The 12,049-nt window shown below is 32.5% G+C and overlaps 3 protein-coding genes across 8 annotated transcripts; 2 read left to right on the forward strand and 1 right to left on the reverse strand.

The window, feature by feature from the left end:
• Positions 1–1,227: 1,227 nt before the first annotated feature.
• LOC107628624 (CHUP1-like protein) lies at positions 1,228–3,541 on the forward strand. Its single transcript, XM_016331255.3, has 3 exons — positions 1,228–1,838; positions 1,988–2,438; positions 2,979–3,541. The coding sequence occupies exons 1-3, from the start codon at positions 1,465–1,467 to the stop codon at positions 3,435–3,437; spliced, it is 1,284 nt and encodes a 427-aa protein (XP_016186741.1). The 5' UTR covers positions 1,228–1,464; the 3' UTR covers positions 3,438–3,541.
• Positions 3,542–4,158: 617 nt separating this feature from the next.
• On the forward strand, positions 4,159–6,555 carry LOC107626436 (peptidyl-prolyl cis-trans isomerase FKBP16-4, chloroplastic). 5 transcript variants are annotated; one of them, XM_016329316.3, is made up of 11 exons: positions 4,159–4,377; positions 4,464–4,501; positions 4,568–4,616; positions 4,694–4,755; positions 4,864–4,919; positions 5,372–5,429; positions 5,626–5,700; positions 5,796–5,885; positions 5,961–6,038; positions 6,195–6,235; positions 6,322–6,555. In XM_016329316.3, exons 1-11 carry the CDS (start codon positions 4,293–4,295, stop codon positions 6,347–6,349), a joined length of 660 nt encoding a protein of 219 aa, XP_016184802.1. In that variant the 5' UTR covers positions 4,159–4,292; the 3' UTR covers positions 6,350–6,555. The 5 variants fall into 5 exon arrangements, with proteins under 5 accessions (XP_016184802.1, XP_016184803.1, XP_088360448.1 ...); XM_016329317.3 differs by having other exon boundaries at positions 4,700–4,755; XM_016329314.3 differs by having other exon boundaries at positions 4,163–4,377; positions 4,464–4,616.
• On the reverse strand, positions 6,482–11,954 carry LOC107626435 (cactus-binding carboxy-terminal, cactin). 2 transcript variants are annotated; one of them, XM_088504321.1, is made up of 14 exons: positions 11,764–11,954; positions 10,826–11,168; positions 10,635–10,726; positions 10,331–10,430; positions 9,397–9,468; positions 9,218–9,280; positions 8,977–9,117; positions 8,724–8,819; positions 8,276–8,560; positions 8,052–8,184; positions 7,796–7,944; positions 7,534–7,710; positions 7,184–7,450; positions 6,482–6,928 (listed from the first exon to the last, which is right to left on the reverse strand). In XM_088504321.1, exons 2-14 carry the CDS (start codon positions 11,153–11,155, stop codon positions 6,809–6,811), a joined length of 2,025 nt encoding a protein of 674 aa, XP_088360447.1. In that variant the 5' UTR covers positions 11,156–11,168; positions 11,764–11,954; the 3' UTR covers positions 6,482–6,808. The 2 variants fall into 2 exon arrangements, with proteins under 2 accessions (XP_088360447.1, XP_088360446.1); XM_088504320.1 differs by having other exon boundaries at positions 10,826–11,186.
• Positions 11,955–12,049: the final 95 nt, after the last annotated feature.

The following is a 12,049-nucleotide window of genomic DNA, read 5'->3' on the forward strand; positions in this document are numbered from 1 at the left end:
GCTTACTCCTAAAATTTGTAATTGGTCATCAACCACTTAGAACTACTTGAGTAATATTTGGGCCAGTAACAGCATTTTTTTTTTGGGTCTTGAGGAGGGAAGATATAGGCTTTAGTTTCCTGTTCCTCCAAAAAAAGTATTTGTAACATTTTGAGTTGGTAAAAGCCTATTAAATAACCTATACCAAAAAAGAAAACCTATGTATACCAAATAAAATAAAAAGAAAAAAACCATATACCAGAAGGAAAAAAAAAAAGCCTATTAAACAACTAATGTGGGTCTATCAAGTGATTCACTCCTTGATCAACTTGAATAAATGTCATTAATTTAAATTTTATTTTATATATACAGTAATTTATTAGTTATAATAAATCTTTAAATAAAACTAAAATTTATAACAGATTAATCATTATTCAATCAAATTAAGAGATACAATTAAAATTTAAAACAGAAAAGCCCTGTTAACTTTTTAGTGAAATAATTGAATCAAATTCAACAATAACTTGAATCCTCCATAATGCTTGCCTGAGTCAAAGTATACAATCCACTCTCTTCCCCATAAAAAAGTCAACGCATAATTAGACCATATGATCCACGTGTAACCATTGACAATATAAAACCACACAATAAAAACACATCAACCTCACTCAAATACAGCAAGCCACTCTTAACACTTCTCAATAGTAATAATCTAAAACACCAAAGTAAAAAAAAAAAAAATTTATATCCAAAATAAATAATGTTGTGTGAAAAGGATAAAGGTATCTAAAGTCACAATCTTTCCCTCTATATATATTATTCTAAAGTGCTTACTTTCATTCCTAATTGAATAGGCCATACATACCCTCATGTAGTAAACACTAAACAATATATATAATATGGGAAAAATTTCAAGTGTATCGAGGAACACTGGTGTTCCAGTTGTTTTAACTGTTGATTTTAATTAATATATATTATATATATTTTTTATAATTTAGATCAATAGTTAAAACAACTGGAATACCGGTATTCTCGGTATACTTAAAACTTTCCTATAATATGTTAATATCATCACATGCACCCTATGGAAGAAAAGAAGCCTTATATAAATAAACAACCAATATGAATATATATATTCCAAAATGATAATAGATTAATCTAGAAAGGAATCAGATTCCAAAGGTTACAAAGAAAGGTTATTGATGATGGTTCCTTAGAAGGCCTCTTGGATTGCTCAAAAAGCTACACACAACAATGTTCCTACAAAGAAAGCAAAACTATATAAAAATTAAACCAAATTAATGTGCAACTTTTTTTTAGTATTATTATTTTAATACCCTTTGATAGTAGCATAAGAAGGATCAAGATCAAGGTTAATTCAACTATTTGCTAAGTCTTGTTTCCAATATAGTTTTCATCATAGGAAAAAAAAACATCTAACCCAAGAACTACTAAATCTCCTACATCATTTGTTCATAGATTATTATGGAAAACACAACATTGAAAGCAGAGAATCTTAAACCTGTTCTTCTCAAAGCTGGTGTTCCTTTAGCTGTGTCCATGGCTGGTGTCATCTATGCATGGATCATGGCAAAGAAAATCAACAACAAAGCCGGAATCACGGAATCCGAAGAAGATTCCGGTATGCATGAGGAATGTTCTCATAGCTTTTCTTCTATGGAAGATGAAGAAGAAGAAAAACAACATGGTACCACAATTGGTAGCCATATTAGTGTTCCTTCTGAGAAATTGGTGATCCATGAAAATCATTGTTTTGAACAAGATATTATTAGTGGTTTAAGAAGCAGGATTGAAGGTTTGCAAATGAGAGAATTGGCATTGAGTTTGCAATTTGATAGGTATTTTACAATCTAAAAATACTTCTTTTTTTTTTTAACTTGTAACTAATTTTTAAATTTGTCCAAATCATAATATTATTTATGTAATATATTATACTCTATTCTCAATTTATATTTTTTTAATTATTTAATATTGGTATTTGTGACAGGTATTGTGACATGAAAGAGCAAGAATCTTTGTTGGTAGAAATCAAGAACTTGTTATGGTTAGAGAGCGCGCGAGTCGAGTTCTTAGACAAGGAGATTTCATTTCTGGAGGCAGAGAACATGAGATTGGAGAATTTTATGGATCAATACCTTAAAATTCTTGAGCAAATTGAGAAATGGAGATCAGAGAACAGAATACTAAAAGAAAAAGTTGAAAAGTTGAAGAAGAGATCAAATTCGCAACGAAGACTAATTAAGGAGCAAAGTGTGAAGATAAGAGCAGAGGAAACAGAGATTCTGAGGAGCCATGAGACATTGCAAAGAAGTGTTTGTGTGATGAATAAGTTGGAGGATGAAATGAGAGAGATGCAAAGGGTTTTGGATGAGTTGCAATTTGAGAAGAATGAACTTCTAAAGAAGCTTCATTCACAAGAAAAAGCATATGCAACTAAGGTACATATATAATATAAGTTGAAATGTTGAATATAAAATTGAATTCACTTAAATATTAGCAAGATTTTTCACCAACTATGGTAAGGTAAGAATAAATATAAGGAACTAATTTTAAATTAATTAATATTAATTAATTTTTTATTGTAATTTTTTTTAACTTCATATTTTAGAAATTTTGGATTTTAGAATTTAAATTTAAGATAAAAAATAATTTAAAAATAAAAAATTAACTGAAAAAAATTAACTTCCTAATTAGACTCATGAGTTAATAGCAAAGTGTAAGGTATTAGATTCAAATTTTATTGTCATTGATGTTAGAAAATAATTTTTTTTTAAAAGAAGTTTAACATCAAAATACTAACATTGTCAAGGGATTTTGCTTTGTGAGAAATTAAATGTGGGTTCTTATATTTTATCTCTCAATTTCTAAAAGAAAATCCACTTGTAAATTCTTTTCACCTTTTAAAAAACTATTTGCTAGAAAATGTGCACTATACAAATAAAATAAAATAAGTACAAGGTTATTATTTTTATTTGCAGATTAAAGAAGGATTTGTAAGCAAGGAAGATTACAACAAGATTCTCAATGAATTGGAGCAAATCAAGAAGGAACGTGCAGCTGAAATTGAAGAACTTAATCAATTGCGTTTGTCTAATAATTCTTGCTTATTAAACCATGAACAAGAACAAGAACAAGAACATGATCATTATAAGGTGCTAGAATTTGAAGAAAAGAGTGCAATCATGCATTATGAATCAGACCATGAATTGCATCATTCTTTTATGGAGCATTGTAACAATAATATCCCTTCTTGCTTTGGTTCAACACAAAGTGATAATCATCATCATCATGATCATGGTTTCTCAAGAAGGAAAAGATTGATAAGAAGGCTTAGAAGGTGGGTGGAAGGAAGTGATGAAAAGGTTGTTAGAGTGAAACCTATGAATTCTGATCCTCATCATGTTCCTAATTCAAGGAAGTCTTGCTCCTCAATCTAGTTTTAAATATTATTGTATCAAATTCTCTTGTGTTTTCATTTATAGTTTCACATTTGGATTATTGTATTTTTTTTTATGACAAACAAATAATTTATGTTTTATATTATATCTTATATCTCATAGTAGAGGAGAAAATGAATTGCTTCATTATATCATTAATAACTATGAAGCACAAAAATTTTGCTAAATTGTCATGTAGGACACATTTTTTAAATAATATTTGTCTAATATTATTTCATACGTGTGTCTTTTGTATTAAATTGTATCTAAAAAATAAAAAATATTTTTTTAAATATACTTAAATACATTTATATACTATTTCGTGTTAGTATATTTAATTTTATTTTTAACTAATATTCTTAAAATGAATTTAAAAATAATATATTATTATTTATTAAAATCAAAATATTCTTTTAAATATTTTATATAATAAAAAATATTAAAAACACTTAAAAATTTCATATGTATTTTAATATTAATTAAATAATAAGGTATTATTATTATTATTATTATAATAATGTATCTAAAAAATATTTTATATTTTATATACATGCAAGTGTGTCCGCATACTCCATTTAGTATCATTTAAAAAAAAAATCAATTAGTTAAAAAAAAAGGCTTACATTTTTTTAAATAAATAAAGAAAAAAAAGTGTCACTATTGTATTTAGTCATGTTCTATGATTTCCAAGTGTTCCAAAATTGTGGTTGGAATTAGCCACATTATCCACTGTCTCTATATTTTTTTTTTCTCTAACCAAACTAAACAAAAGAAGCAACTCAAGCAAGAGATTCTGGTCTCACATTTCATTTTGAAAAAGTTTCAACTAAACTGAAAAACATCATCAATTGGATCATGCAACTCTCTTTGTTCCTCCATCATCACCACCACCCTATGCTCCTCCATAATTATTGCCCTCTTAACTCTCTTCACTTCACAAGTAAACTAAACTAATCTCTCTCTCTCTAATTCTATTTTGTTTTTGCTAATCAGTTAATTAATAATATTTGTTGAATCCATACATAGGGACACAAACAAGACTTTACAATAGGAATTCATATAAGGTACTACCATGCAATTGTTCATATTCTTCTTCTTCTTCCAACAAAGCTGATAGTTTTACTTCAAAGATTGATGAAGGAAGAAGGGCATTGCTCAGTTGTCTCCTCATCACCACTTGTTAGTTCAGAAATTCCTAATCTGCATGCATTCATGTTCCATCTTTAATTATGTATTATAATAATAATTAATAATAGTTTCAGTTAGTGGAGTGTATGCATGTGATGATGCTGAAGCTGTTAGCACAAGTAGAAGAGCTGTATGTGTTAATCTTTCACTTAATTGTTTGTTTACCATCTTAATTATGTATTTAAAGTTGAACAAGCTAAGTAATAATCCAATTACTGATTGAAATTGTTTTTTTCAGCTAAGAGGAGCAAAAATTCCAGAAAGTGATTTTACAACCCTACCTAATGGCTTGAAGTAAGTACTATTTATTAATTGCAACAATAATAACTTGTATCACAATTTCAATTTTCAAAGTATGAAATGCAGTATATGTTTATCTTATTAAATATGAAACTGTCGGAGTGCTTTTGGTTTGTGTTTTTATTTCCGTGTATTCTCTTTCAGGATTTTGCGAAGGAAAAAGAAAAAACAATATAAACTGTTATTTTTCCTTCACAGAATACTAAAAAAAGAAGACACTGAGAATAAAAATGCAAAGGAGAGGCACTCTTATTTTCTTTGCTAGTAAACATTCCACAGAATTTTGGCTTTCATTATACTCCAAGAAGAATAGAAATTAATATGGACATGGAAATTTTGAAATGCTGCTGCATTGTGTCAAAGATTTATGTCTGATTTAGTGAAGAGTTTTATATGATCTTCAAAGCTAGTTTATAGCACTGAGTGATGAACTCTAACATCTTCAGGTACTATGATTTGAAGGTTGGGCAAGGAGCCGAGGCTGTAAAAGGATCTCGTGTCGCGGTACGGTCTGCTAGAACACCTTTCATATTATTAACTTTTTAGGGGGTGTGTGGTTTGCAGAATGTTTTCACATTCCTGAGAATGATTGAATCTATAATGCATACATACCCTGATTTTCATTTCCAAATTTTTTGAAGTCAATTAAATTAACTATTACTAAGAATTCAGAAATAATGAGATTGTAATGTTTTTGTAGGTTCACTATGTTGCTAAGTGGAGAGGTATCACATTTATGACTAGTAGACAAGGAATGGGAGTTGGAGGAGGAACGGTATGATCCAAAGTTAACTTAGCCAAATTTCAAATAATTATGTGGGAAAAGATTATATTTGAAGATATAATCACATTTATGGTTAAATATTGCAGCCCTATGGATTTGATGTAGGAGAATCCGAGAGGGGAAATGTTCTCAAAGGGTTGGATTTAGGTGTACAAGGCATGAGAGTGGGAGGCCAGGTGAGAACACATTTTGGGTTGAATTATAATCTGCATGAAGCAATAATTAAGATAGTATTTATTTTTCCCCTGCAGAGATTACTAATTGTTCCTCCAGAACTTGCCTATGGAAAGAAGGGAGTCCAAGAAATACCTCCAAATGCAACAATAGAGGTGAATCATTCTGATATCTTGATTCCGAAATGGTCAAGAAAACATTGCTTCTGTTTTTTTTTTATTTATTTGTTTGTTATCTTTTTTCTATATGCTCTTATTAAGGTGGATTTATCTCACTATCCAATTTTATTGTTTGCTAATTTCTAATTTCAGTTGGATGTTGAACTGCTTTCAATCAAACAAAGTCCATTCGGGTAAATAACAGTGCTAAAAATATTCTCTACTTATATTATTTGTACTCCATTATTCTTGTTAATTTCGGTGATTTTATTTTGAGCAGGACTGCGGTAAAGATCGTTGAAGGTTAATGCCATGAGTAATTATCAAAGTATAAGTTAGATAATTATATGATGAACAGAGAATTTCACCTTTTTTTTTCTTTCTGAATTTGCAAAAGAAATGGAAACCTTCTTGTATAGATTTACATTTTTTTCAAATAATTGGTACATGAAACCAAAAACTAATGGTTAATGATTTGAAATTGAAGGTATTACACTGTTTAACCTTATGTCAAGTTACTTTGTTTTTCACTATTGCTTTCTACTTCAAAATTTCATGTCAAATATATATCATATCATACACCAATCAAAATTTTGCTTCAAGTAACATTCACACAGTTCCTTCCAACAAATGTGAAAGCCATGACAGATAAACCAAGCGTAATTGCAATCTCTTGCTGCTATGGAAAGATCCTCCCATGTCTCTCATAACATCCAAATACACATGTAAAATGGAAACCTCTCCGGAAAGTGAATCGGCAACTGAGATTATCGGCGGTAACGGTAGCGTTTGAAATTGAAGTAAACGTGTAGAATTCCACGCTCAAAGGTGCACTTGAATCCCTTCTTATGAGAATACTCCCATTCCTTGTTAACAATGCGGAAAGCCTGCCAAGGAAGACAAAGGTGTAAAATTGTACAGAAAGCCTTAACAACACTAAGAACAGTAAGCAAGGTAGAGAGAATCGAAATTTTGCGTAAAATCAGAAAGTAAATTAAATACGTAAAATATGAAATCATAACAATCGTCTGACCTAGTAGAAATTTTTTAGAATCGATTGAGTTATTCAAAATCGTAATATCGAAAGATTCAAGAGTTCAATCAAAACTTTAGCTACTATGGAAGTAATAGGAAAGACTTACGATATCTTCGTATGGCGGCCCTGCATGGAATCTTATGATGCAAGTCTCACCATTGCTGCCATCCTTCTCAATAGTGTAGGTTGGGGCTTTTGTCTTGTCTACAAGATCAGGGTAGAAAATATTGAATTTATACCCTTGCACAATCTTTGGAGGTGGATTGTCATGATCATAGTGAGTCTGATTATATTTGTTCCACTCGTATCCAGTGTGAACGCGATTGAAATATTTCGGTTTCCTTGGCCGGTACTTGTCGTGCCACCAATAAACCTGCTCCAACATTTATCAATCAAGTCAGAAACATAAAAATATGAGAACATGAATAAGTATATAATTAATAGTTAACAAGTTACCTGTGAATCTAGATTCACTTCAGCACCAGAGCCAAACACTGCGTCTCCATCTTCCATAGCTCCCATAGCTTTCATGGCTTTCATCTCGAAGTTATCTTCAGATGGAGCAGGCTTTGACGCCATCGCTTCCTGAATACGTCTTTGCTGCTCTTCCAATACAGCCATACGTTTCCGCTCCTGTGAAAGTACAAGCATGATTTAGTTACTCTATCCCATACACAGATACGAGATCATCACTTAAAACAACGCTTAAAATGATTACCAATAGTGCCCTATCCTCTTCAGGATCAATGGCTTCCTCATCTTCATCACCGTGCAATAGTTCTGGTGAAAATGACCCGGGCTCATCTTCAACTTCATGTTCCTTTGCTCTAATGGGCTCTGGTGAAAATGATTCATCTGCGGATCGGTCTACAAAAGAGTATCAAGTAAATATCAACAGAAATTTGGGACAAAGGAAGCCTATAAATAGGGGATATGTTCTACAAACAATTAAAACATTGGCAAAAAGTTTATACCCTTGAGATCCTCAGTTTCTTCCTCAGATTTGAAAGCATGAGCATCTTCCACTTTATCCTCACCATCCAATGGTTGTTCAAGGAGTTGCAAATGCTTGCGCAACATTTTGGCATGAATTTCTTTCAAACAAGCCTGTATTTGCAGCAATTAATAATGGTGTTAAGCAAACCATTAATCAAAGGCACACAAGATAAACATAGGACAACAATATGATGAACACTACCTTGGCCTTGTATATATGGAGACGTTTTAAAACAGCCTCCCAATACTCAACCACCTTTGCAGTACCAGTACGCATCTCTGACTCAATATGAGCTTGTAAAGCTTCCAACTCTGCATGTGTCTTCCCCTCCAAAAGCTTCTTCACGTCCTCCTCAACACTAGCATGCAGACCCCTTTCTTCTGCAAGCAGCTCGGCTGGAGGTTCTTCTCCTCGCACCCTAGCTCGATCAAGTGCATCCTTTCTTCGTGCTTCAGCTAGCTCCCAATCACACACCAGAAGAAGTGCCTGTATACGCTAAACCAGTAAGTCTTCAACTTGAAGATAATATATTACAATTTTGGGGGGGGAATAAAAGGAACATGAATTAGGAAGAATTTATTGCATAACAACTACTCTTTGAACTGCAAAATAAACAAGCGGATCATTTGAAAATCAATGGTACTGATACCTCCCAATATTGTTCATGGGTGGGGGTGGCCCTGTCAAGGTCCAGATGCATTTTGATGTCATCACGAAGCTCTTCCATTTCTTTCACCGTCAAACCCTGCAGCATATATGTGAAGTCGTTATGTAGTACTATTGATATTTAAAGCTGGAAGCCTTCAGCAGAGAATTTAAAAGTTTGAGACATGCGATACATAGCAAGTTTATAACATTTAAAGGATAAGGAAACATGTGATTCTATGAAGCTAAATATTAACCTTGAAGACCATGTATGGTTCATTTATTTCTATATCCAAATCATCAGAGCCATTCAGCTGCTTGGTTAGAACATCAATTGGCTTGGCACGCCCTTCACGCAATCTAATCTCTGACCTAACCTTGCTTTGATCAAAATGAAACTGCAAATGCAATTATATTAATTATCAGATTGCCAATATTTTATCAAATTATCAAATAACAACAAAATGAAAAAAATAAAAGGAACTCAAGGACCCATACCTCCTCTTCTCTTTTTTCCCAGTCCTGGAACTCAGCTCTAGCACGTTCTCTAGCTAACAAAGCCTGTTTGAGACGGAATGTAAGTAGATGCCGAGAAAAACAACATACGTTATGGATTTTGCCACTAAAAGATACAAAAGTAAAAGACAACCAATAACATATTGTGAGGATATATTTACCATCTCTTCCTCATGTTGTGCTTTCTCAAGTGCCCTTTCCTCTCTTCTTTTTTTCACTTTTTCAATTTCAGCCTGCGTTATAATTTTTAACAAGAGTTTAGTAATGCTAATGATAGATAGTGGCCATGTCATTATATAACAAATTAATAAGCCTAGCAACAAAGAACAAAGTAACTTTAAGAAGCATATAAAATATCATTTACCATTGGAACGATTTTCAAAATCAGAACCCCAACCCCAGATATCATAAACACAAAAGCAGATATATCTTTTATATACATGCCAGGAAACATCATTCAATTTTCTTGAAAAGGAAGCAAATAATCATGTATGTAGCAGAACAAATTCAAGCAAAATTCATTTCCTACAGAGAAAACATAAGTATATCATATTCCAACTTACGAGATGCCTATAAAGATAATAGACTATTAATAGATTATAAGATCAGACTAGCAGTCCTTCTACAGGACATGTGTAGAGATGCATACTACATAAGTAAACTCTTACAATAAGTGCCACACTTAACCAGAAAACTTCCCTAAAAAGATAGCATTCCTAGGACAAGAAAATATCACTAAGACATCCGTAACCTTTTTATATAAGAAGTTTAACTCGTTTAAATCTCGGCCTGGATCCATTATTCCCCTCATTAAATAAAACTGTAACAATTTTGTTTTTGTTAAAAGTAAAAAAGAGAAAAAGGCAATATATAACAATGTTATGTGCCTTCGTCCAAACATATTAAAAACAAAATATCAACATATGCCAACTTGTGTGCCATGTAAATAAAATGTAGAACAAATTCATCATGTAGTAAAGTTTATGGGAAAGCAGATGCAAACATCATTACTCACCGTCAACTATATATCCAAATACATCACAGTCACAGAATCAGAATTTTTTTTGTAGTGGGCAGGGAAGAAAAAAACCATACCATCCTTTCTCTCTGTCTCTTTTTCTCAGCTTTAACTGAAAATGAATCAATAGGCACCCCATGAGAAACATCACGCTCAATCTTCTTACGCCATACAAACCTACAAATAGCAATTTTGTCAATTTGACAAATATATGCATCACTCAGCACTAATCCAATATTTGCTAGTGAGAAATTAAATAACCACCTCTAGGACATTTTTAAGCACGGAACTACCAACAGAGCAACCCAGTCCCCTCTCCAACCATATATATATATAAAGAAACTGCTTAAAACAGGAGGAATAGGAATAGAGGGAACTTACTTCTCATTAAGATTAGAGTCACCAAATGGATTCGAGTCATTTGAATACCCAGATACAGTATTAGTCTTTAATTTCTTAGCAACTTTCAAAGCCTAAGAACATATTCAAGAGGAAATTGCAACATCAACAGCCAAATTCTGTTTCCGAATAAAATAAAGAAATAAAATAGGCATGGAAAACCAAGACAAAACCTTTCTCTGGGCCTTTTTAGCCAGGTACTGTGCTATTTCCTCTTCAGTGATGTTCCTGGAGGATTTTTTCTTATTCCTGCTACCACCCCTATCAGCACTATCGTCACTGTCATCTTCATAGGAACTATCTGAGTCACGCCTGCTCTGCCTCCGTGATCGACTACTGCTGCTTACGTGACTGCTGCGACGACTGCTTCTCTGCCGCCTCTTGGAACCCCTCTCAGGGGATGAATCACGGCTGTCTGCATCATCTGAGCGTGAAGAAGGCGACTCTGATTCAGAATCATCTGATCTTCTAGACCTCCTTTCTTTCCTACTCTTACTACCCATTTTATTCTACTTCCTGTTCAGATAATTCAACCTAACCCAAAATAAAACACAAAAATTTGAAACAACTTAAATGATTTGCTTAAAATTCTTTGTTCCTAAAGTAGGGTATGCAATAATGGGCATCATTTATGGAAAAACACATCATGATTTGCTTAAACTTCTTTCTTTCATACTCTTACTACAGAATCCCGATTAAATTATACTTTTCAGCTCCGATTACCACTAACCTAAACTACAAAGAGCACAAAGTGGTTTCTGTGTAATCAAAGGTATGTAATAACTGATTCAACATGGAGAAACAAGTTGTTCACAACTAAATTACTGAAATAACAGGAATATGCATGATGACAGGGAACAATTTAAAAAGCAAATTCTGAATAGTATAGCTGCAGAAGAAAGAAGAACTTAAAATAATAGGGCATGCAACAATAAGCATAATCATGCAAAGGAAACAAGTTTCAGAACTAAATGAGAGAAAATCTGTTACAACTAACTTGTAACTACCTAGGGTTGTAGAGTTAATTAGGGCATCGTTGTTTCAGGAAGAACGAAGAAGCAACCATTATTATTTTCAATAATTAATAATAATAAAAAATTGATAGAAATACCTGGGCGAGAGGAGCAGGGGTGAGGGGGAAAATGGGCCAACTAAGATCAGACGTCGGCGGTTTTTGGCGGCGGCGGCGGCGGTTGTGGAGGTTGAAGATGACGGGCTCTGGGGTTAGCGAATGGATGAATTGGGGAACGAGATTCAGAGTCCGGAGCGTAAAAGGGAGAAGATTAACAAAACCATGCGACTAAAATATTAAAAATAAATATATTTTTTTTAACAAATTTTTGGAGTAAATTCATACATAATCGTGGTTTATATATATTTTTTAAATTTATATACAG

This window comes from Arachis ipaensis, chromosome B2 (assembly GCF_059453495.1).
Source record: "Arachis ipaensis isolate K30076 ecotype BB chromosome B2, ASM5945349v1, whole genome shotgun sequence".
Taxonomy (NCBI): Eukaryota; Viridiplantae; Streptophyta; class Magnoliopsida; order Fabales; family Fabaceae; genus Arachis; species Arachis ipaensis.